The sequence below is a fragment of the Anabrus simplex genome, chromosome 2 (assembly GCF_040414725.1).
Source record: "Anabrus simplex isolate iqAnaSimp1 chromosome 2, ASM4041472v1, whole genome shotgun sequence".
Classification (NCBI taxonomy): Eukaryota; Metazoa; Arthropoda; class Insecta; order Orthoptera; family Tettigoniidae; genus Anabrus; species Anabrus simplex.
Genome location: NC_090266.1, coordinates 1176590558 through 1176614407, shown reverse-complemented (window position 1 = coordinate 1176614407; position 23850 = coordinate 1176590558). Strand labels below are relative to the sequence as shown.

Sequence of the window (23850 nt, the reverse complement as noted above, 5' to 3'; positions counted from 1 at the left end):
ATTACCGACTGCGAAAGCCTACCCAAAAATACATAAAGAAGACGTACCTATGAGACCTATTATAAACTATAGAGCCAGTCCAACCTACAAATTATCGCAATTCATCCAAAAATTTTTAAAAAAGCACTATACATTTTTAGCAAACAAAACAATACTAAACTCAATAGATTTCTGCAACAGAACCAAAGAGCTAAAGATCGAACAACACCATACCCTTGCTTCATTTGACATAATAAATATGTACCCTAACATTCCTGTTAAACAAACAATCAAAATAATAGAATCTAACCTAAAAAACAATAGCAACTTGAGCACCTTAGAAATAAACGAATTCATAAACTTACTTGAATTCGCCATAAACAATAACTATTTCAGATTTCACGATACCATTTATCAGCAACAAGGCCTACCTATGGGGTCTCCTGCCTCCGGAATATTAGCAGAAATATATATAGATAACTTAGAACACACGTCAATCAAAGAAATAGATAACATACATTTTTGGTGCAGATTTGTTGACGATGTCTTCGTAGTGTTAGATAATAGATCCACTGACGCACAAACTATACTAGACAAGCTTAACACTCTAGATCCCCAAATTAAATTCACCAAAGAAACCGAAAACAACCGTACACTAAATTACCTAGACTTAACAATAACCAGACACGACAACCACCTATCTTACAAGATCTACAGGAAACCCACACACACCTCAAATACCATAAAAAATGACTCCATTCATCCCAATACACATAAAAGAGCAGCCTATTATAGTATGATTTATAGAGCCTTTAACATCCCAATGACAACAGAAGACCAAAATAATGAATTGAAGTTAATCCACGACATAGCTAAACACAACGGATACAGCAAAGAAATGGTTAACAAAATCATTCACAAAATAAAATCACAACCTAAAACTAAATTAGCAAAAACAGCCAAACCCAAAAAAGACTATGCCCTATTTACCTTCAACAACACCCACATATATACTATAACTAATATTTTCAAGAAGCACAACATTAAAACAGTATTCAAAACCACACACAATAGTACCAACATTATACATAACACTAAAACAGTCAATAATAACAATAAATACAACCAATCAGGTGTCTACCGTATCAAATGTAACAACTGTGACATAAGTTACATAGGACGTACAGGCAGAAACTTCACCATCCGCTACAATGAACATATAAATGCAGTAAAACATAACCATTTCTCATCAATAGGCCAACATGTAGAAGAATCCAAGCATAGTTTCACAAACATCAATAACGACATGACGATACTTAATATAAACTCCAAGGGCCCCCTGCTCAACATAACCGAAGATTTCTACATTTCTTTAGACCAATACGCCAACCCCAATCATAACATTAATGATATTAATGAAAAAACCAGCATCATTTTTGACAAAGCCATTCCGACATTAAAGAATGATTATCTCAAAATAGTAAACACACGCTCTAACAAACCAACGAATCACAAGCCTGACCCCGCCCCTACTTCTCCAACAGCCACTCCTACTTCCCCTCCACCTACATTCCCCTCCACAGCTAATATGAGCCCCAGACGCACTCGCAGCAGAACACAACAAGCCTTCAAACACATCGGCACAAGACCTCCACAACAACCATAGTAAGTACTCTATCCATACACACACTAGGCATTCCTTCATACACACACTACCGGCATACTCACATCACTTTATCTTTACAGACTACAAGAACAAACATAGACGAGAGAGGTGTTACCACCGACCACTTCTAAATACAAGCTCGAGACCTGCTGTTTGCTATATTGAAACCTGCCATAGTATATCACAAGTTGGGATATATAACACAACAAAATTTCATCACGACAAAGGCCCACATCAATAAGACATACACTAGTTTCAAAATGTCCTTGAAGATTACCTTACGCAATATAATCAACATAACTTAGAAGTAACTGTACAGAGGACAGAAGAATGGAATCTATATAGCATGAACTGAAGATTTTAACAAGTGTCTACCCATACGCACCATTTTAATGTGTTGAAACTTTTTTAAATGTTGTATATTGTGGCCTGTGTGTTTTTTTAATATGTTTTACATACTCATACTCTATTTGTAACTTTTTACCCTAACCACTGATATTTTAATTATATGCTATTATATACATTTCCATCCCCCATTAGACATCCGGATGCCTAATATAACAACTTGTGTATTGTCTAATGGCTAAACAAAACATGTACTAGCTGATGATGGCCGTTAAAGGGCCGAAACCGGTACTAGCTTAATATATTAAAATAAATTGTGTATTGAATGGTGGAAAAACACATTTCTTATCTATACTTTGAGTCTGTCAATACGGAAAATGAAATTTATAAATAATAACTAGTCACTGAGCCTTTCGAGAATCGGACTAATTTTGTATAGCCTATCAGGATTCCCCTCATAATGACTGCTGTCGTTAAAGTGCAAGAATGATAATCATTTTCGAACCGGGTTCGTGCCATGGTTTTCGAAAAAATCGGCGAGCCGAAAATAGCATCCTCTGTCCAGTACATTTTCAGATCTGGTTTTTGAATTATTCCGGTTACAAACATTAGTCTTAAAAACTTTCTCATCTCATTTACGTAGATCGGTTTCCATGTTTGAAAAATAGAATAGGCCTATATAGTGAATGGACGCAGTGCTGCACTAATAACTTGTTCCGCGGAAAGGTTTTTCTGATGGGATACATATTCAAGGAAATCGTTATTTACAAATAAACTGACGAAAGACAATTTCGTTGCAATTTTCGATGTCAACATTTAATCCTACCCAGCCAGTGAACTTGATTGCAGGTGGGCAATAACACGGATGTATATCCGTTATTTTAATGTGCTGAACTTCACTTTGCCCAGAGTCTGGTATATCATAATCGGAATTGCATTCGCTATCACTGAAATCAGGGATGAGTTCATCTCCAGAATCATCGTTCAGTGGTATGTCTTCAATCTCCTCACTTCGTATACTGTGTTTGTAACTAGTTAGGTTATCGCGACACATTCACTCACTTCACTACACACCCTCACGAGAATACCACGACAGTCTTAGGTCCGTGTTTACTCAAAGAAAGAAAGAAAGAAAGAAAGCATTGGAATGTACCCTCTGTTCAGGCAGTCAGGGAGAGGGACTGTTCATTTATATGCCATCTATGGTTTTCAACACGAACGACTTCGTACAAATTTAGTGCTAAATTCAAAACAATGTTTACATCACACGACCTTAAATGTCTTAACTCAGATACGGTCCCGCACATAGGTTGCTCTTAAATGCCTTAAGGCGGCTATGGGAGTGAATGTGTTAAGATGTTTCTAAGAAGATAATATACTTTGTAATTTCATCTAAGCGTTGTAATATAGCTGAGGATGTTCCAAATGGAATGAAACATGTACTTTAAATGATTATTTGATTTCCTTAAAGCAAATAAAGTATCAAAAACGTGGAAATTTACCGTTATTGAAATGAAGCTGATTTCTTGCAATCAGAGATAGGTCTTATGGTGACGATTGGATAGGAAAGGGATACGAGTGGGAAGGAAGCAGCTGTGTAGTTAAGGTACAGCCCCAGCATTTTGCCTGGTGTGAAAATGGGCAACCAGGAAAAACCATCCTTAGGGCTGCCGACAATGTTAACAAGCAGAAGTCCTGCTACTTGACCTATGTTTTCTGGTTCATTTCACCATACCTTTATACCAAGAGCACCTTCAAAATTTTCTAGCCTAGGTGCATCATTATGCATAACCCAGTTGTCAGAAAACAAGAAATTATTTACACAATTTACTATTGTAACACAATTATCAGATTTGTTTTGTAGAGGCATCACACTGATTGCATTTGCACAAGATGTACAGCACCAACTCAAAGCCTTATGGTGTGGGGTGCTATTGGGTACAACCACAAATCACAGTTGGTGCGTGTCCGGGGCACTGTGACCAGTTTAACCTACGTGAATGACATCCTGCGACCTGTAGCCATACCCTTTCTGCACGACACCCCAGACACCATACTTCAGCAGAAGAGTGCACGACCACATGTCGCTGCATGAATACGTGCCTTTCTGTTGTCACAGGATGTCAGACTGTTGCCCTGACCCACCTGATCACCGGACTTGTCGCCAATCGAAAATGTGTGGGATATGATGAACCAACAGGTGCGGCACTGTGACCTAATGTCAACCATCAAAGATGAACTGTGGAACCAGGTAAATGCAGCATGGATGGCTATACCCCAGGATGCCATTTGTGCCTTATACGTGTAGATGCCATCGCGCATGGAACAAGTTATCAGTGCCCAAAGAGGACCCAGTGCCTAATAGGCAACAGGACACATGCTGAACCTAGGTGACTGAAATGCTAATTGTTTCTACAGAACATACTAATGAACGTGTCTTGTGAATATGAACATCCTATCTCTAGTCTTTCAAGGTATTCTGTTTTTTATGAACATGAGTGTATAAATATGATAGTGATACTTAGGCTCCATTACTTAGGTATTTATATCTTGCTTCCTGTTTCCTTTTCTTGCAAAAAGCAAGGAATATGTTAGTTCCTGCAATAGGTGAGGGGTCTAGTGAATCCATAGCTGTTGAACAATTTTAGTTGTGATGTTGAAGACATTGATTTCTTGACACTTCAAAATTTGGTAGCAGGTTGCATGAAGAATAGGAAGGGTCTTCTTTATGTTTCCTATGGATCTAGGTCTTCATAAGAGCATTAAGAGAGCTAATAATTCCTCAACCTCTGAGGCAGGCATTTAAATGGCCTAGCTTCTGCACTCGGTATTTGAATTGGCTAGTAAAGTGAGATTTTGTAGCACTTCATCAAATATTGCATATTTCAGAAACTATAAAAGTTAACACAACATTTTCAAGGTGACTTAACAATGGTGTCTTCAATGTCCCTGGGTGTGAATAATGCTTATATGAATTATTATTGTTTTTTTTTTTTACAATTTGCTTTACATCGCTCCGACACAGATAGGTCTTATGGGAACGATGGTATAGGAGAGGCCTAGGAGTGGGAAGGAAGCGGCCGAGATCTTAATTAAGGTACAGCCCCAGCATTTGCCTGGTGTGAAAATGGGAAACCACAGAAAACCATCTTCAGGGCTGCTGACAGTGGGGTTCGAACCCACTATCTCCCGGATGCAAGCTCAAAGCTGTGCGCCCCTAACTGCACAGCCAACTCACCTGGTAGTAGATTTTCATGGGACAAGAACGCCTGATAGATAGCACAGTTTCTAGTGCAGCATTGTGCACTGTGACCATATGTAGAGTAGTGACATAATACGGGTGAAGTACGGAGTGAAAGGGAAAATTGACAAAGTTACGGTGTTAAATAAGCAGCGAGTTGTCGTGTGGCTGAATGAGAACTGGTTTTCACGGTCACAGGGAAGCTATGACCGAGTGTTGTAAATAGTAACTGGCAGGCTGCATTGACCCCGTTGTAATACTGAGAATGAACGGATTGTTGTAGTCAGGTTCTGAACCAGCAGAACTTGCTTTGGATAGACTTGTGAGCAGCGTTATGGGTTGGAGCCCAGATATCTCCGCTTTTGAGTCACTCGGCCGTGTGGTAGGTGAGGATTATTTGTGTGTCTACAGAAGAGAGTTTTGCATAGCGGCTATTTAGTTGATTTTATTGGTATTTTGTCCATGTCACTATGGTTGATGCTGTAGACAAGATTTTTTTATCACGTGACATTTAGATTTCGAGTAGTCCTTTATGATATGACCGCGCTGAGGATTATTTGTGTCATGTAATATTTTCAGAGACCAGCATTGAGTTATGTGATGAAAATCAAAGCCCATTCTGTTTATTTTCTTGAATTTTGTGCCATGCCTTTTATTTCAGGAACCCACACTGATTTATGCTTGACGTTGTAAGGATCACCAGATGATTGGTTTTGTCATGTGATTTTAGGAACCTACGTTGAACAGGAAGTGTCTGCTCAAAGTGTAAAATTTATTTCATTAATATTTTCCATCGAGACTGTGTGATTAAGAGTTGCCTGAATGCGGCATGCTTTTCTCGGTGATGCCAGGGAAGATATGACATATTTTTGCTCTTTGATATGTGTATATTTTGCCATTTATGTGATTTTTATTGTGTGTGGTTCCGATCCACAGCTGATTTGTGTTCATGTGGATACTCATTATCGAGGTGTATATTTTAGTAGGATGTTTTGAATACTAAGCATATTTTTATGTGTCCAGTTAGATTAGTTATTTTCACTCCAAAGTACATTAAAACATGTTTTTCTTTTAATGTTTGGGGCCCCCATTGTAATGTAAAGTGTTCAGGAGACGGAGATACTCATCTGAAGTAGAAAGAATTAACAAACCAGCCAGGCGCATGGTGCGCGCACGCTAGCCAAATCGCCTCTTAAGAAGTATTACAGTTTCTGTTTCTTGTTTAAATGTTAAGTACGTGTGTCGGCGTACGATTGTTTATTTGTAAAAGTATATTTCCTGAAGATGAACTCTATGAAAGATTGAGATGACCTTTGAATCATCTAAAAAAAAATTGACACTGATTTGAATGGTCTATTTCCATTTCTTTCTTGTTTATTTTAATAAACATGTTTTCCTCTAAACTGATTTCATTCCTCAACTTGCATCATTTATAGCTATTAGTTGATCTCGTCTCGTCTGTATTAGATATATGTTCCCCATCAAATCTAGGGTGTAATTTTTAAGTTATTTTCATAGTTTGAGATGTTTGAACTGAGCACCTGGGAGTGACTAACTAGTCTGGGGCAGATTACCTTGATGGTAGAAAAAGAGGATAGTATAGATATTGCAGAGTGTATCATTCAAGAAAGGCAATTAATAATGCGGCCAATAGGCCATCCAGGGGGGCTCGCGCCATACTTTTTTTGAGATCTCACTAAATTAAAAATCATTGAAAAATAAATGAACAACATTCAATTCAACCAGATGTAACATATTCAAAGACTGGCAATTACACAGTGTATGATTCTTACCTACTAGAGTAACAGATGATCTGAAGTACATATGAGTGGAGGTTGAAGGATCATTTTTTCAGTTGAGTACTGTAGCTTTCTCCTTAGCACCTTGTAGTTCCTGTTTTTAAAATATATTGATGACGATTTTTCTTTTAAAATCATGTACATCCTCTGCACTCACAGAGCAGTTGTGTGTTCATATTAGCACAAAATAGAGTCTTTTTCTTCCGAACTAGACCAAGCTAAACTAAAAACTCTTTCCACTGGAGAAGATTGCTATGCAGTACCAGAAGAACACCATCAATGATCTTCGATATTTCAAACCAAATTCTGTTGGCCCTTTCATCCATGTCAAAAGGGAATCTATCAAATTGGAAACGACTGAATTCTTGTTTCCAAAGATTCAATTTTTTCTGATGACAGAATTTTAGGAAAGTGGTCAATCATTATAGATAAAAAATCTCCTGGATTTCCTCTGGAAAATATCAGCAACTTCAGCATGCTTGAAAAACTTAACACTAATTGGCCATTTGTTGATAATGTACTAATGTCTTTGTACTTTGTACTTTGTACTTTGTATACTGTATACTGTAGAACTGTCTGACATAGGAATAAAACCTTTTCAATGTAGTTTCATCTAGAGAAACCGCCTGTATGCAAGCCCTTGTGTTTACCCCAATGACCAACTCACTGTCACTTTTCTATAACTTAGCAGAAACGAATTTCAAATCAAGCAAGTTACTATGGGATTCTGGAACTGAGGATGCTCTCGCAAAGTGAACAATAAGGTCACTGAAAACGTTATTTAACTCTGAATAAGTTTATGAATAAGTGGTGTTTCTTGTTGGAGGAATACATTTAAGGAGTTGAAAAGTGGAGGAACAGAGCTGAAAAGATGGATTTTCAAACTGTTCCCTAAATTTCAGAAATTCTGAGTTGGCCTTGTCAGAATCTGATTCATAGGAAACCATTTTTAAAGGGTTCCACTGTTCTAAGATCCTTGATACAAACTGTAGAATAGATAATCATTGGTAGAAGCATTTTGCCTCTTTGAACTCTGCAGCAAATAGCAATAAATGTCAATTAAAAAACTGTTCAATAGTAATATTTACAAGAGCACTGCACCCCTATTGAGCAGCTAAATGCAGAAGATGACAACCACAGCCTTGCACACGAATATTAGAATTTTCTTTACAAATAAAGGAGCTCACACATTTGAAAACAACAGTCATAGTACTTGCATTGTCACATGCAAAACCTACGCAGTTATCCAACAGAATCCCTCTTCTTCAGTTCATTATCCAAAATATTGAATATTCCGCCTGTATAGTCGTTGGATTCCTCAACTGTAAGAATTATCATTGAAATATGTGTAGATTTCCCATTGAAAAGCGTCACAATTAACGAGTAGAGCTATTTGTCATTCATATCGTTACTGCCATCTGTTGCCAGGGCACAGGGCTAGGACTTCATTAACTCTGTTACCTTTTCCTCAAACTGCAGAAGCCAAAGTTTTAACTAGTGCTCCTATTTTTGTTCTCGCACAACTGTAATTTGAAGCTATTCGAATTAGAAAACATTTTCTTGAACAAATGCCCCGCTTGGTCACTGCAGGCTAAAGGCAAGTTGTGTTCAACAAGGAAAGTAAAAAAACAACAACTTCCCATTTGTTACAGAGTTTTCATCTTCCGAGGAATCTAGCAAAAATGGTTAAATTCATGTTGGGGTCCTTCAAATGGACTGTATCATATGCATTTTGCTAGCCACATGTTTATGGCAGTCTTCTCATTCCCCATGCAAAACTGAAAAATCGTGGCTACACACACTACAAAACAGGTGCGAAGGAGATTTTGAGGAACGCAGTAAACAGGGCCATTCTTTCGAGTATTCCTCCCTAAATTTTTGAGCAATTTTTGGTTTCTTACTAGCATCGCTAGTCACGGTAACGTCATCAGATACATTTCTCTGCACAAGAAATTACTTCATTGTTTATTTCAAACCTTTTGCAACACATGCTTAGAATCTCCTAGAAGAGCAATATACGAATATACATATGTACACTTGGCAACGAAAAATGTAATAAATACTTCTTAATCAGTCACTCACACAGTATTCACAATGAAACGGAGCTTGCTCATTTTGCCGTCGAAACAGACACAAGTGAGCTGAGCCCATGGTTAACCCTTCCTTCTGACAATACATTTTGTCGCTGAATGCAAATCTGAGGATGTTCTCATAGAAACAAGTCATTCTGTTACTAATGTCTTGATAAAGGTATGTTACGGTGTCTAAGCATAATATTTCATGTTCTGACAGACTGGAAATATTGTACAGTAAGTTATATTAACTGAGTTGATACCAGTAAAGAATACAGGTAGTAATTGTAGAATGGTAGTTTACAGAAACTTCAATCATGAGCTTGTATGCAATATATACACACAGAAACATAAAAGCAGACAGACAAGCTTGATTTTACTCCATAAGCCATTATTTCATAGAAATTGTGATAGGAACATCCAAATAATATCCCATCCATTTGTACAATTTTTTCCCCTGAAAAAGGTGCCGGTAGTGCATAACATTGCGTATCGCCACAAAAAAAGGATACTGCATCTAACATGTACAAGTGAGGTTTCAAATGATTCCCAATAATGGCGCGAGTTATGTATTACAATTGGCATTATATGTGATGGAACGTGAAATTACCTGCTGAGCTGTTGAAGCCTTCTGAAGTTGTTCACAATAGAGTGCTCATTGGAGGCATAAATGGACAAGGATAAGGTCAATGCAGTGAGCGTGAAGAAAGTCTTCCTCAAGATGAAGTGACTGGTATGGTCAAGTGACTTGTAATTATAATAATAATAATAATAATAATAATATTGGCTTTATGTTCCACTAACTATTTTTACAGTTTTTGGAGACGCCAAGGTGCCGGAGGCTAATGTATTTGAGCACCTTCCAATACCACCGGGACTGAGCCAGGATCAAATCAGCCAAGATGGGGTCAGAAGGTAATTCTAATTATAGCCATGTTATTAGTCACTGGTAGTGTTGAAGTGAACCCAGAACCTGCAGCAGAGTGTAATATCTAAACTGCTGAACCACTGACAACAACAAGGCGCTCCACTTAAAAAAAGGCATTCAATTTGTGATTTTCCTAAAGTAATTTCACAATGGCTGTGCTAAGTTAAGGAAGACTCTACCGATATTTGTTTGTTTTGTAAGTTCTATGACAATGCAAAACATGAAGGGGAAAAATAAAAACTAGTGGCTTGCGTTCTGACAGCTTGAATTGAACTAGGGTACTAACGGAACGTCTTACTATAGTAGTAGCAACCTGAAGCTGGTCCATGCATTAATTAAAAAAAAAAAAAGATTCAGTAAATAAAAGTGATGCACAGTGGAAAATTCACATAAGATATTTGTTACACGTGACTTAGTGATTCAATGCAGCAGAACTTAATGACACAATGGAGGAGTAACATTTCAAGGAAGACTGATACGAAATTATAGTGCTATCCCAGAAAGGAAACTGATCAATTCACCTAGGAGACTGAAGGAGACTAAGACACTGATGAAGTAAAAGTGTTTCATGAAGGAATATAACAACCTTCAAAGGAAGTCTCCAGTAGGATATCAGATGTTTCGTCTTAATATTTTCTAGATAGTTAACATTTGTTATGCAACATGTGTGACAAATTTCTCTGCTCTCACTAAATTTATTCTCTGAGAATGAAACTGGTATACAAAAAGTTTACACTCACCATGATTCCTTTCAATAAATGATCCAATGGACAAAACAATGGACTATATTCATTTAATGGGGTGAACTAACAAGCAAGTGGAAGACATACATGTCTGCTTCAGAAAATATTCGTGAAATGATATGAGGTTAATTCTTCATATCAGTGAACATGAAATGTTAGCTAACATTGAAGAAACTGAATAAAGAAAGGAAAAACAAAAATAATTGCCACTAACATTATAACAACTCTGCTGAAATTCCAAAAAATAACCTACTGAACTAGATCAAAATGTGCAATTTTTGAAGCCATTTCCTTACCGTCATGGTTATAAGCTGCAGTTAATAAAAATGGAAAACCTGAGAAAAGTTAGTAAGATTTCCCATAAAAAATTTCCTTTTTAGAAACCCATCAAACAGTTTAGCACTTACCTTTGGTACTACTGCTTGAAAGAGGAAGCTACTAACTGGTTCTGTATTTCTATTAATTGTAGTAACAACAATGACCGACACATCTGGCCGTGGGGCATCTCTGGCAAAGTGTAACACCACTGAAAGACCGTTCTTTTCATCCAAGATGGGATGGGGAGGAATGGAACCTGAAATAAAGAAGCATCAGGCAGTGAACATATTTCTCATCATTAAGTTCAGTGGAGGAAACAAATATCCCCAAATTTTGCTTGCCATTGTGAGCAACGTTATCAATTGTCACAAACAATGTGGATCAGTGAGAGCATATTTTCATGAGATGCAGTGAATGATAATTACTATTTATAAAAATGGGAGTGAAAACTGAAACTTTAAGTAGTATCACTTTTTAAACAGGTATCATCTTTTAAGAACATGGCTATGTCCCATACAGATATCATTATTCAGAAAAAATGATGAGGGCATAGTAAGGTATATTTAAGAGCTACCATTCTTAAATTGTAAATAAAGTTTTGCCTCTGATTACAAGATATTATGTTATCAACTACAGAATATAATTTGTAATCTTGTCTGTATGTGTGTGTGAATAGGTATAGTATAGCTTAAGTATATGGAAATATGTATTTAACATCACTGATTGTTTTCACTGTCTAGTATATTTCCCTCAAATATTTTCTAAAACTTCTTCCCATTAATGTATTATAGTATGAATTTTTTGGTTTCTTTACTTTGTTAAATCTATAAAAAGTTAATAAAATGCAGTATACGCCTTCTGTAATTGGAGCTTAAGCTCTGTTGAAGGAATGAATGAATGAATGAATTAAATTAATAAAGAAAGAAAGAAACCAATAAGCAGCAATTTCTCATTAATAATAATAAATAATAATAATATAGTTTTTACGTTCCACTAACTACTTTTGATGGTTTTCAGAGATGCCGAGATGCCAGCATTTTGTCACACTGGAGTTCTTTTACGCCGGCCCCGTGGTGTAGGGGTAGCGTGCCTGCCTCTTACCCGGAGGCCCCAGGTTTGATCCCTGGCCAGGTCAGGGATTTTTACCTAGACCTGAGGGCTGGTTCAAGGTTCACTCAGCCTACGTGATTAGAATTGAGGAGCTACCTGATGGTGAGATGGCAGCCCCGGTCTAGAAAGCCAAGAATAACGGCCAAGAGGATTCGTCGTGCTGACCATACGACACCTCGTAATCTGCAGGCCTTCAGGCTGAACAACGGTCGCTTGGTAGGCCAAGGCCCTTCAAGGGCTGTAGTGCCATGGGGTTTGGTTTGGTTTGGTTTGGTTTTGGAGTTCTTTTACATGCCACTAAATCTACTGGCACGAGGCCGACGTATTTCAGCACCTTCAAATACCATTGACTGAGCCAGGATTGAACCTGCCAAGTTGAGATCAGAAGGACAGCGCTTCAACTCTCTAAGCCACTCGCAGCCTGGCAATTTTTCATAAAGCAGGATTCGTTATTACTGAAAAATCACATACGCTTTCTTAATCTATCGGCTGTTCACTTTTCACCATAATCTCCTTTTTTTTTTTTTTTTTTTTTTTTTTTGCACACATTTTAAAAACCATTCTACGTACAAGCTTGAATATACACTTGCAGTAGAACTCTGTACTAGCATGCAGACATTAATGAACTGCTTTCTGCAAGTTCTCCATTGTTTTGTAGTGTCAGCCTTGCATTATTCCTTCAAAAAAACCGAATAGATACTAGAGGGTGCCATCTCAGGGCTGTAGTCAGGATGCAGAAGAATTTCCCATCCCATTTTACCAATTTCCTCTTTGGAGAACAGACCTGTGTGGAAGTAAACATTATCGTGTTGAAAGATTATCCACATTCCAGGCCGTTTATCACACAATACAGGATGCAGCTTGTGAAGTGTTTAGAGATAACGGCAAGCATTTATGAGGTATTCAACCAGAGTGCACACCTCTGCATCGTAGAAGACTGTGTCCATAAGTTTTCCAGCAGAATCCACTGTCCTTGCTTTCTCTCATGTTTCTGAATTCCGGTAGTGTCATTTTATGCTGTGTCATTTTCCCTTCCCCCAGTTTCATAATGGTGAAACAAGCTTTCATCACTTGTCACAAAACTAAATAAAAATCATCTACTTCATTTCAATACCACTAAACAAAATTTTGGGCAACAGTTTCTCTCTAAATTTTGTGGTTTTCCATCAGTAAACATGGGACCCAGCAAATACAAACTTTTTGACATCCTTGCATTAATTTCCTCTTCTGTACTGTGCTCTGCCACATGTTTCACTGCAACTGGAATCACAATGATGCATTCATTTTCTTCAACAATGTCTCTTTCCAGGTTGTATTCAGTAGGGTGCACAGTTTGAGGGCAACTGTTGTGAGTAGGGTTGCCAACCACCAGGATTTTTTCCAGGACCATTCAATATACATGCCTCTGTCAGAAGAAAAATAACCTCATTTCTGTACTCTATATTGTCCCAAATTCGGGACAGTTTTAAATTAAACTATATCAACCGATTCTGTTATTAAAATACACATTTTAGTAAATAACGTCTGCTTTCGGTACTTCCCCTTTATAAGTGGCAAGAATTTTTAAGCTAGATATGGATCACAAAGCATTCTCAAGATGGCAGGAAAGGACGTAATACCTTCCAAATCAACTTTCTTGAAAATCAACAGAGCAAATTTCATGTTCTATCCCTAATCGATATGAGTCAAAAGCAACATATAGAGATCAATACTGTGTTACTTCTAATTATGAAACAGAGATGGCAACAAAGTACACAACTTCTCGATTCATAAGGTGAAAAATGATCCCGGAAAACAGCAGTGATGGGCATGTAATAGGCCGTCTAACTTCCACCTACACCAGCCATGTGTGGTACGTTGAACTGGCTGAAGGAGTATAGTCCACCAGACACACAATAAATGCTGAACCGGGCTGAGATGATGATGATGATGATGATGATGATGCTTGTTGTTTAAAGGGGCCTAACATCCAGGTCATCAGCCCAAAATGGTATGAAATGAGTCGAAATGAAAATACGATTTAAAAGCCCAAAATCCTCCACTGACCAGAATTCAAAATGTGAGGACCAAGAATGAAGGGATGGATATGAATTTAAAACAATCACTGGATCCAACCCCCACCCACAGGGGGCTGTGTATTTGGTACGCAAGAGCTATTTTATTTCACTCAAGCCTGCCGGCAAGCCAGTTAGGACCACGCTATCCGCCACCTGGGACGCGCCACGTGGGAGTATCACTTCTCCCCCTGCTACGCCAGCGTAGTTGGTTCGTGGGAACCCGGTTGAGTGGTTAAAACCATCTTCTAACACAGTTTAGCCCATGCACACACCCCCATATGCATCCTAAAGCCCAGTGAATTTTACCAAGAAGAACTTCCTCTCTAATAATGAATTCAATGACAGCATGTTGCCAAAACGAAAAAAACGCTGTTAGTCATTTCTGGTTATGCTCACACAACTGATGCAAATGAGGTCACAAAACCTCAATCCATTGTGTAAAGTTCTTCGGAGTGCAATAATGCACTTTTGTTATACAGGGTGAGTCCCAAAAGGGTTGCTATGCTTCCTGCATGCCAAGTGTCAGTAAACAAGAGCACAGTCCCTCAGCCTGTAGACAAGCGTCTTAGCGTGTGATGACATTCTAAGTTCACTCGCAGCAATTCAGCCTTATGAATCTTCAAAATGTCCATGTGAACTGCATTTAAAATTCTACAGCACACGAAAATAACTTGCTCAAAACTAAATTCAGAAGCCATGAAATGCACACTTTTTGCAGACTAGCTGAGACCATAACATCACTGGGTAAGCTCTATCAGTCAGGCAGCTATTGAATCGTCCTCTCGGCCTGACACAGCATAGAGAATAACCTGCAACTCGACTGAGGCTTGCACTGTACTATGCTGATTAATTCTGATTTTTTTTTTTTTTTTTTTAAATGTTCATTAATTTCAGTATATTCATCAAATCTACACCACTGTCAATAATCAAACCCAACATTAAATGATTATCACCCAGGTGGCAGATTTCTTATCAATTGTTTACATGGGCTGATGACCTAGATGTTAGGCCCTATTAAACAAGTATCATCATCAAGCAATTGTTTAACTAACATTATTCCAATCCCTTAGTCCTCTTCCTATAAAATATCATTTGCCCTCAATTGTCCTCTTGAATTCCAACTTTATCCTCATATTTATAATCTTTCCTAAGTTTAAAAGCTCTGCTCAAGTTATTAGAATAATATCATTCCACGCCATCACTCCACTGACAACTCGGAACATACCACTTACTCAAGCACCTCGTCTCCTTACAGCTAAGTTTTCCGAGCCCAATATATGCAACATTCTTATAACACTACTCCTTTGTTGGAAATCACCCAGAACAAATCATGCCTCTCGCCTTTGGATCTTTTCAAGTTCTCAAATCCAGTAGAACTGGTGTGGGTCTCATACAATGAAACCACACTCTAATTGGGTTCTTACCAGAGACTTATACACCCTCCTCCTTTACATCCTTACTACAACCCCTAAATACCCTCATAACCATGTGAAGAGGTCTGTATCCTTTCCTAACAACCTTGTTAATATGATTACCGCAATGAAGATCATTCCTTATATTAATACGTAGGAACTTACAGTGATCCCCATAAGGTATAACAACCCCATCAACACAGTAATTAAAACTGAGAGGACTTTCCCCCTAATGCAAATTACAACCTGACTTTTAATCCTGTTCACAATCATAACTTTGTCCGTGGTCCAGCTCAATGGCAAAATGGCTAGCGTGCTGGCCTTTGGTCCCAGGAGTCCCAGGTTTGATTCGTGGAAGGGTCAGGAATTTTAACCATAATTGGTTAATTCCGCTGGCACAGGGGCTGCGTGCATGTGTCGTCTTCATCATCATTTCATCCTCAACACTTCCGGCACTAAAAGCCATACGCTATTTCATTTACTTTGTCCATTGTCCATCTCACAATATTGTTTAGGTCCCCCTGCAGTCGCCCACAATCCTGCAACTCATTTACTACCTCCATACAGTATTTTTTGTAATATTTGAAGCCATCTTTTTAGTTCGACTCAGTTAATTTAGGCTCTTCAGTCTGCTGAAACCAACTTTGAGTAAATAAATGTATAGACTACCTGAAAGAGAAGAAGATGAAGAACATGGAACCTACAAAATTATTCTAGCTAATAAAAAAATGAGGCAGCAGCAAAAATAATAAAGTAACATCATTCTTCTTCAGCCTAACTCAGTCTTGCTGATTTAACTATACCTTTGGAAGACATTAGAAAGCATACTGAAAATATTGTGGAAAAATATCCAGATAATAGTTCAGACCTCCTCTGCGAACCATGTGACCTTGCCGCGGTGGGGAGGCTTGCGTGTCCCAATGATGCAGATAGCCAAGCCGCAGGTGCAACCATATCAGATGGGTATCTGTTGAGAGACCAGACTAATGAATGGTTCATCGAAAGGGGGGTAGCAGCCTTTCGGTAGTTGCAGGGGCGGCAGTCTAGACGATTGACTGATACGGCCTTGTAATAATACTCAACATGGCTTAGCCGTGTTGATACTGCTACACGGCTGAAAGCAACGGGAAACTACAGCCGTAACTACCTCCTGAGGACATGCAGCTCTCTCTGTATGAATGATGTACTGATGATGGCTTCCTCCCGGGTAAAATATTCCGGAGGTAAACTAGTCCCCCATTCAGATCTCCGGGTGGGGGCTACACGAGAGGGAGAGATCATCAGGAAGATGGATACTGACATTCTGCGAGTCGGAGCGTGGAATGTTAGAAGTTTGAATCGTTGTAGTAGGTTAGAGAATCTGAAAAGGGAGATGGATAGACTAAAGTTAGATGTAGCTGGTATAAGTGAAGTATATTTGGCAGGAAGAACAAGATTTTTGGTCAGGCGACTACCGAATTATCAACACAAAACACAGGGGAAATGCAAGGGTTGGTTTAATAATGAATAAGAAAATAGGGCAGCGGGTAAACTACTACGACCAGCATAGTGAAAGAATTATTGTCGTCAAAATAGACACCAAACCAATGCCCACCACAATAGTGCAAGTCTATATGCCTACTAGTTCAGCGGATGATGAAGAAATCAAAGGAATATATGAGGAGATAGAAGATTTAATACAATATGTAAAAGGTGACGAGAATCTAATTGTGATGGGAGACTGGAATGCAGTGGTAGGCCAATGAAGAGAAGGTAGTACAGTAGGAGAATTTCGATTGGGCCAAAGGAACGAAAGAGGAAGTCGGCTGGTTGAATTCTGCACTGTTCATAATTTAGTCCTTGCCAATACTTCGTTCAAACACCACAAACGACGGCTGTATACGTGGACGAGACCTGGAGACAATGGAAGGTATCAAATAGACTTCATTATGATTAGGCAGAGATTCAGAAACCAGGTGTTGGATTGCAAAGCTTTCCCAGGAGCAGACGTGGACTCTGACCACAACTTGTTAGTCATGAAATGCCATCTGAAGTTGAAGAAGTTGAAGAAATTGAAGAAAGGAAAGAATGCAAAAAAGATGGGATCTAGACAAGTTGAAAGAAAAGAGTGTGAGGGATTGTTTCAAGGAACATGTTGCACAAGGACTAAATGAAAAGGCTGAAGGAAACACTATAGAGGAAGAGTGGAAAGTCATGAAAAATGAAGTCAGTAGGGCTGCTGAAGCAATGTTAGGAAGGAAGAAAAGATCAACTAAGAATCAGTGGATAACTCAGGAGATACTAGACCTGATTGATGAACGACGAAAATACAAGAATGCTAGAAATGAAGAGAGCAGAAAAGAATACAGGCGATTAAAGAATGAAGTGGATAGAAAGTGCAAGGTAGCTAAGGAAGAATGGCTGAAGGAGAAGTGCAAGAATATCGAAGGCTGTATGGTCCTGGGAAAGGTAGTTGCTGCATACAGGAAAATCAAGGAAACCTTTGGAGAAAGGAAATCTAGTTGTATGAATATTAAGAGCTCAGATGGAAAGCCACTTCTAGGGAAAGAAGACAAAGCAGAAAGATGGCAGGAGCATATCCAACAGTTGTGTCAAGGTAAAGATTTAGATAATTTGGTTCTGGAACATGAAGAGGCTGTTGATGCTGATGAAATGGGAGACCCAATTTTGAGGTCAGAGTTTGACAGAGCTGTGAGTGACCTAAATAGGAACAAGGCACCTGGAATTGATGACATTCCCTCTGAATTACTGACTGCCTTAGGAGAAACCAGCATGGCAAGGTTATTTCATTTAGTGTGCAAGATGTATGAGACAGGAGAAGTCCCATCCGATTTTTGGAAGAATGTTGTTATACCTATTCCCAAGAAAGCCGGTGCTGACAGGTGTGAAAACTACCGCACCATTAGTTTAGTATCTCATGCCTGCAAAATTTTAACATGTATTATTTACAGAAGAATGGAAAAACAAGTTGAAGCTGAGTTGGGAGAAGATCAATTTGGCTTCAGAAGAAATGTAGGAACACGTGAAGCAATCCTGAATTTACGTCTGATCTTAGAGGATCGAATCAAGAAGGACAAGCCCACGTACATGGCATTCGTAGATCTAGAAAAGGCATTCGATAATGTTGATTGGACCAAGCTATTTATGATTCTGAAGATGATAGGGATCAGATACCGAGAACGAAGAATTATCTACAATCTGTATAAAAATCAGCCTGCAGTAATAAGAATCGAGGGCTTTGAAAAAGCAGCAGCAATCCAGAAAGGAGTGAGGCAAGGCTGCAGTTTGTCCCCTCTCCTTTTCAATGTTTACATAGAACAGGCAGTAATGGAAATAAAAGAGAAATTTGGAAAGGGAATCACAGTCCAAGGAGAGGAAATCAAAACCTTGAGATTTGCCGATGATATTGTTGATTTATCTGAGACTGCAGAAGATCTCGAGAAGTTGCTGAATGGTATGGACGAAGTCTTGGGTAAGGAGTACAAGATGAAAATAATTAAGTCCAAAACAAAAGTAATGGAGTGCAGTCGAACGAAGGCAGGTGATGTAGGAAATATTAGATTAGGAAATGAAGTCTTAAAGGAAGTAGATGAATATTGTTACTTGGGTAGTAAAATAACTAACGATGGCAGAAGTAAGGAGGACATAAAATGCAGACTAGCACAAGCAAGGAAGAGCTTTCTTAAGAAAAGAAATTTACTCACTTCAAACATTGATATAGGAATCAGAAAGATGTTTTTGAAGACCTTCGTGTGGAGCGTGGCATTGTATGGAAGTGAAACATGGACGATAACTAGCTCAGAAAGAAAGAGAATAGAAGCTTTTGAAATGTGGTGTTACAGAAGAATGCTGAAGGTGAGATGGATAGATCGAATCACAAATGAAGAGATACTGAATTGAATTGGTGAGAGAAGATCGATTTGGCTAAATTTGACGAGAAGAAGAGAGAGAATGATAGGACACATCTTAAGACACCCGGACTTGTCCAGTTGGTGTTTGAAGGAAGTGTAGGTGGTAAGAACGGTAGGGGTAGACCAAGGTATGAATATGACAAGCAAATTAGAGCAGATGTAGGATGCAATAGTTACGTAGAAATGAAAATGTTAGCACAGGATAGGGTGGCATGGATAGCTGCATCAAACCCATCTATGGACTGATGACTCAAACAACAACAATAGTTCAGATGCTGTATATGTCTTCCGAAGGTATAGTTTTTAAGTAGTCGAGGAAACCAAAGTGTGTTTCAAGTTCATGGTATAAAACTGCTCTTCCATTCAATTCTATTACTAATTTGACAACTACACTGCTCAAAATAGAAATTTGGTCACATCTTTAGATGTTCCTTACTGCACTGTACGAATGAATTTTGGGATGGAGATTGGACTATTATGGCAATAATATGTAATGGTTACATAACAGAGGGCTCCACTGTCATCCACATGTTTGGGAAGCGTTTGTGTCAGTTGAAAAACATTAGTGACTCAGTTCAAAGTGAGTGTGGAGTGGAGTGTTTACAATTAGTTATGGCTGATCATGTGGCCTGAAAGCAGGCAAAGGGGAAAGTAGTTGTCGAATAAAGCCATTTATGCACATAAAACTGTTTCAAGAAGGCTATTTATGAGCTGTAAATTTCATTTTTGTTCCGTACTGAAGTGCAATTATATGAAATAAATTGACAAGACCTTTTCAGTACAATATATCAAGTAAATAATAATACATCAGTCTTGGGACTAGTTTCAGCCACTTAGTGGCCATCTTCAGCCAAATAAAAATTAAACAGATCATGTGATAACTAAAACATATGCATACCAGACAAAGACAGCGTTGCAGGAATAATTATAACTAGAGCCCGGATTTCCATGCAGATGTATGTGTTTAAATAAGCTGGTTATACTTCTCAAATTTTCCAAATATTCATTTCATGGCTGAACGATTCAAAATAACTTCTTTTTCCCTGCATGTTTACATGTTTTGGCATTTTTAGGAGAAAATTCACGCCTATTGCATATTTTGAAGATTTTGGATTTAATAGCGAATATTTGGATGTTTAATATTGCAGAATGTGACTTTTCTTGTGACTTAGGCACATTTATAATGTTAACTTGCATGATAGTGCCTTTTATGAATGTTGGTTTGCAGAATTTGGGACCCTTTTTCCAAGTTATACAGTATGTCTATTATTGAGAGACAGCGAGAATGTATTCCTGGCATCCTATGTGACGACCAAATTTAGTACATAAGGTAGAGAGGTCCTATAATCCAATTAACCAAAAACTTTCTTATCTGTTGCTCGAGTAAACATTGACACAAGCCGGAAGGTCCCACGTCGATAGGGGGCTGTCACACAGGCTCGATCGAACGACTGCGATCAACCGACTAAGAAAACAAACCTACAGAGGGCAGTGGCACCAGTCACACAGCATCGATCGTCAGCGATCAACTACGAGCGATGAAGATCGACTGGTTTGTGAAAACCATCGCCCTCTACTATGACTGCGCTAATACGCCTTCCCAATACAGCAATATGAGCGATATGGGCCTAGTTCCCATTTTTACCATCGAGCGCTGCTTCACTGGCATTGAAACAGGATTGTTCATTACAGCGCACGTTAAGTGTTTTGTATATTTCTGTTCAAATATATAGTAAATCACTCAATCAACTTATTTGAATCACACCTTACACCATAATAAAGACATTCAGTGAAGAACGTAACCCTCTGCAGTGGAAAAACCGCACAAAATAATGTTAACGGTAGGTAGTAAATACTGAAGAAAAATAATTTCACACATTTTTGTGTTTAAGTGTTTCACGTTCTCGCATTCAAATCTTTCAAAGATCTATGTTATTTATGTGGCTATATTATTTAAGAATAAAGGAACGGTACACTCGCAAATAACTTCACTCAGTAACTATGAATGTCCGATTTCAGGACAAATGAGAGGAAAATCACGCAACACAGGCACTAAATAGACACTCATAGACGCAACAGGATTTTCATGCACAAATGGTTGTGCTTTCAATACAAAATCATGAATAACTTTCAAAATCCACAGTGGCAAATCAAATGGGTACTGTAGCCTGCTGTTTTAATCTCTTTTATAAATCAAGTCCATTAGCACTCTGAACACCTTGGTCTTGTCAAAAGAATCAAGCATCTTGTCGGGCTGCAATGTAGCTACATTTGTGCTACTGACACGTATGTCGAATCAATTTTTTTATCGATAACAATTATATTTGACAGTGGTACCTGCATTAAAAACTCGTGCATATCTGTATACGAATGGTCTTTTAAATATTCCAGGGCTGTTATTACTTCGGTCGCGAAAATATCTTTCGCGCGCCGCACATTCATTTTCTAAAACTTAGACGGCTTGATGTTTTTGCATGCAAGAAAAATGAACCTGTTTCACAGTTCTATTTGATTGCATCTGATACAGTTTCTTGATAAAATCACCATTTACACCTTCGGAACCATCAAACATAGATTTTTGAGTAAATAATTTATTACTTTTCAGAATATGCCATTCGTCGAAAGCAAGAAGAGGCATTTCACTATCAATAGTGTACCGGGCGGTACACCTCCACTCCGCTAATTTAAAATGTGCGCCAGTTGAAACTCCTCTGCTGGAGGAAGTCTGAACTTTATCTACGCTATTAATTCTCTACTTTCTCAGAAGATGTCACCACGTGGAAAATTTTGAGTTTTTGAACTGTGTCATTTTTGATGTGGTTTTGTTTCGCTTGAAGTAAGAAGTGTGAACTTTCTCTTCTAGAGGACACTACTGAAGATCAACAATAGTGCAACCTAGTGCGGAGTCAAAGAACTATTTTGTTGGAGAAATTTTTATTTCAAATGTTTGTTCTTTGCTAAAATTTTTTCAGTCTTTGGTTAAGTTGGCAATATTTACCCCTTCTTTCCCCTTGTTTTAAATCTAGCCTATCCCGAATTTCTTGAATTAATTTTCCACCAATTATGTGTTTCTTCTTAGTATTGTGTAGGGGGTTTATTGATCTACCAATAAAATCATCGCGGGAGGGTGTTTTCATTCCCCTAACGCCTAGAACCTTCTGCGAGAGTATTTAAACTGCTGATTTTAGGGTCTCCGGGCCACTTCTGTTCCATCTTTCAGTGTATAAAGTACATAGCAGGAGGCGGGAAGCGCCTCTTTCCTCGGCAGCGGTCATCAATAAGGTAATGGCCGATTAATAAATTCTTTCTTTGCTAGCTCAGCAGTTTAACTCTCGGGGCGGGTGCGAAGCGTTCCTCCATGTAACCTTTTCCTAAAATGTAACGATCTTTTCTTCTATTCTCTTTTAAGCTGCATATTGGGATAGAGAGTGCTAACCCTCTCGAGCTCCCACTCACATTGTCTTGAGGTGAACTTATTTTCTCAACCTATTCTTCGTTAATGTAAAACAAATTGCTCTTTTCTAAAGTCACCTCGGTAGTATGGGATTAGCCCTTGCATTAGTGGCCTAGAGCCAGATTAGGTTTTTAAAAACAAGTGTATTAGGAGTGCAAGATCGCCTCCTCTCAAATTGTTATTTTAGAGGTCATGTAATTGCCCATTTTTATTTAATAGACCTCAGTAGGTTGGGTATTTTACCCCTGTGTCTATGTCCAGTGAGGACAACTTGAAGGTGGAGTTTGGTGTGGCCTGGGAGAGGCTTAAAGTTTGAGAGCGAGTGGCTCTTTTGAAAATTGAGTGTTGTATGCCTCGTGGAGGCTTTTCTGTGTAATTTGGAGCAAGGGCTCCTAGGTATGAATGGGGTTTTCTGCCCCTCTGTTAAAACTCGTGTTTGGGGTAAAACTGAGTTGATTGCCCAAGCAGTGTAAAATCAGGGCGCGAAGCCCAATTCCTGTAAATATTGTAACTACCCTTTTTGATTTGCTACTTTGTACCTACCATGCTTGTTATTTCTTTGTTTTTGAAAAGAAAATATACCCTTGTTAAATTTTAAATTAATTTTGCTTTCGTAGCTGGAGACCTATTCACACCCGCACCTTCTTTCACCTCTACCTACCACGGAAAACTCCGTAACAAGTGGTAGCAGAGCGTGGTTGAATGGGTCTCAATTTAGCCCCTTTGGACGGCTAAACATTGTTTGTTCCGAACTCTAACTATTTTCCCAGTTGCTGGAATTTTTTGAGTTTTTCAAAATTGTTCTGTCACCATGC

At 38.5% G+C, this 23850-nt stretch overlaps 1 protein-coding gene across 1 annotated transcript in view; it reads right to left on the bottom strand.

The window, feature by feature from the left end:
• The window catches only part of Gga (ADP-ribosylation factor-binding protein Gga), a 312496-nt gene that overhangs the window by 65799 nt on the left and 222847 nt on the right, over positions 1–23850 (bottom strand). The window contains exon 9 of the mRNA XM_067142150.2: positions 11181–11347. Within this exon, the coding sequence (XP_066998251.2) occupies positions 11181–11347 (167 nt within the window). The remainder of the gene's footprint in view (positions 1–11180; positions 11348–23850) is intronic.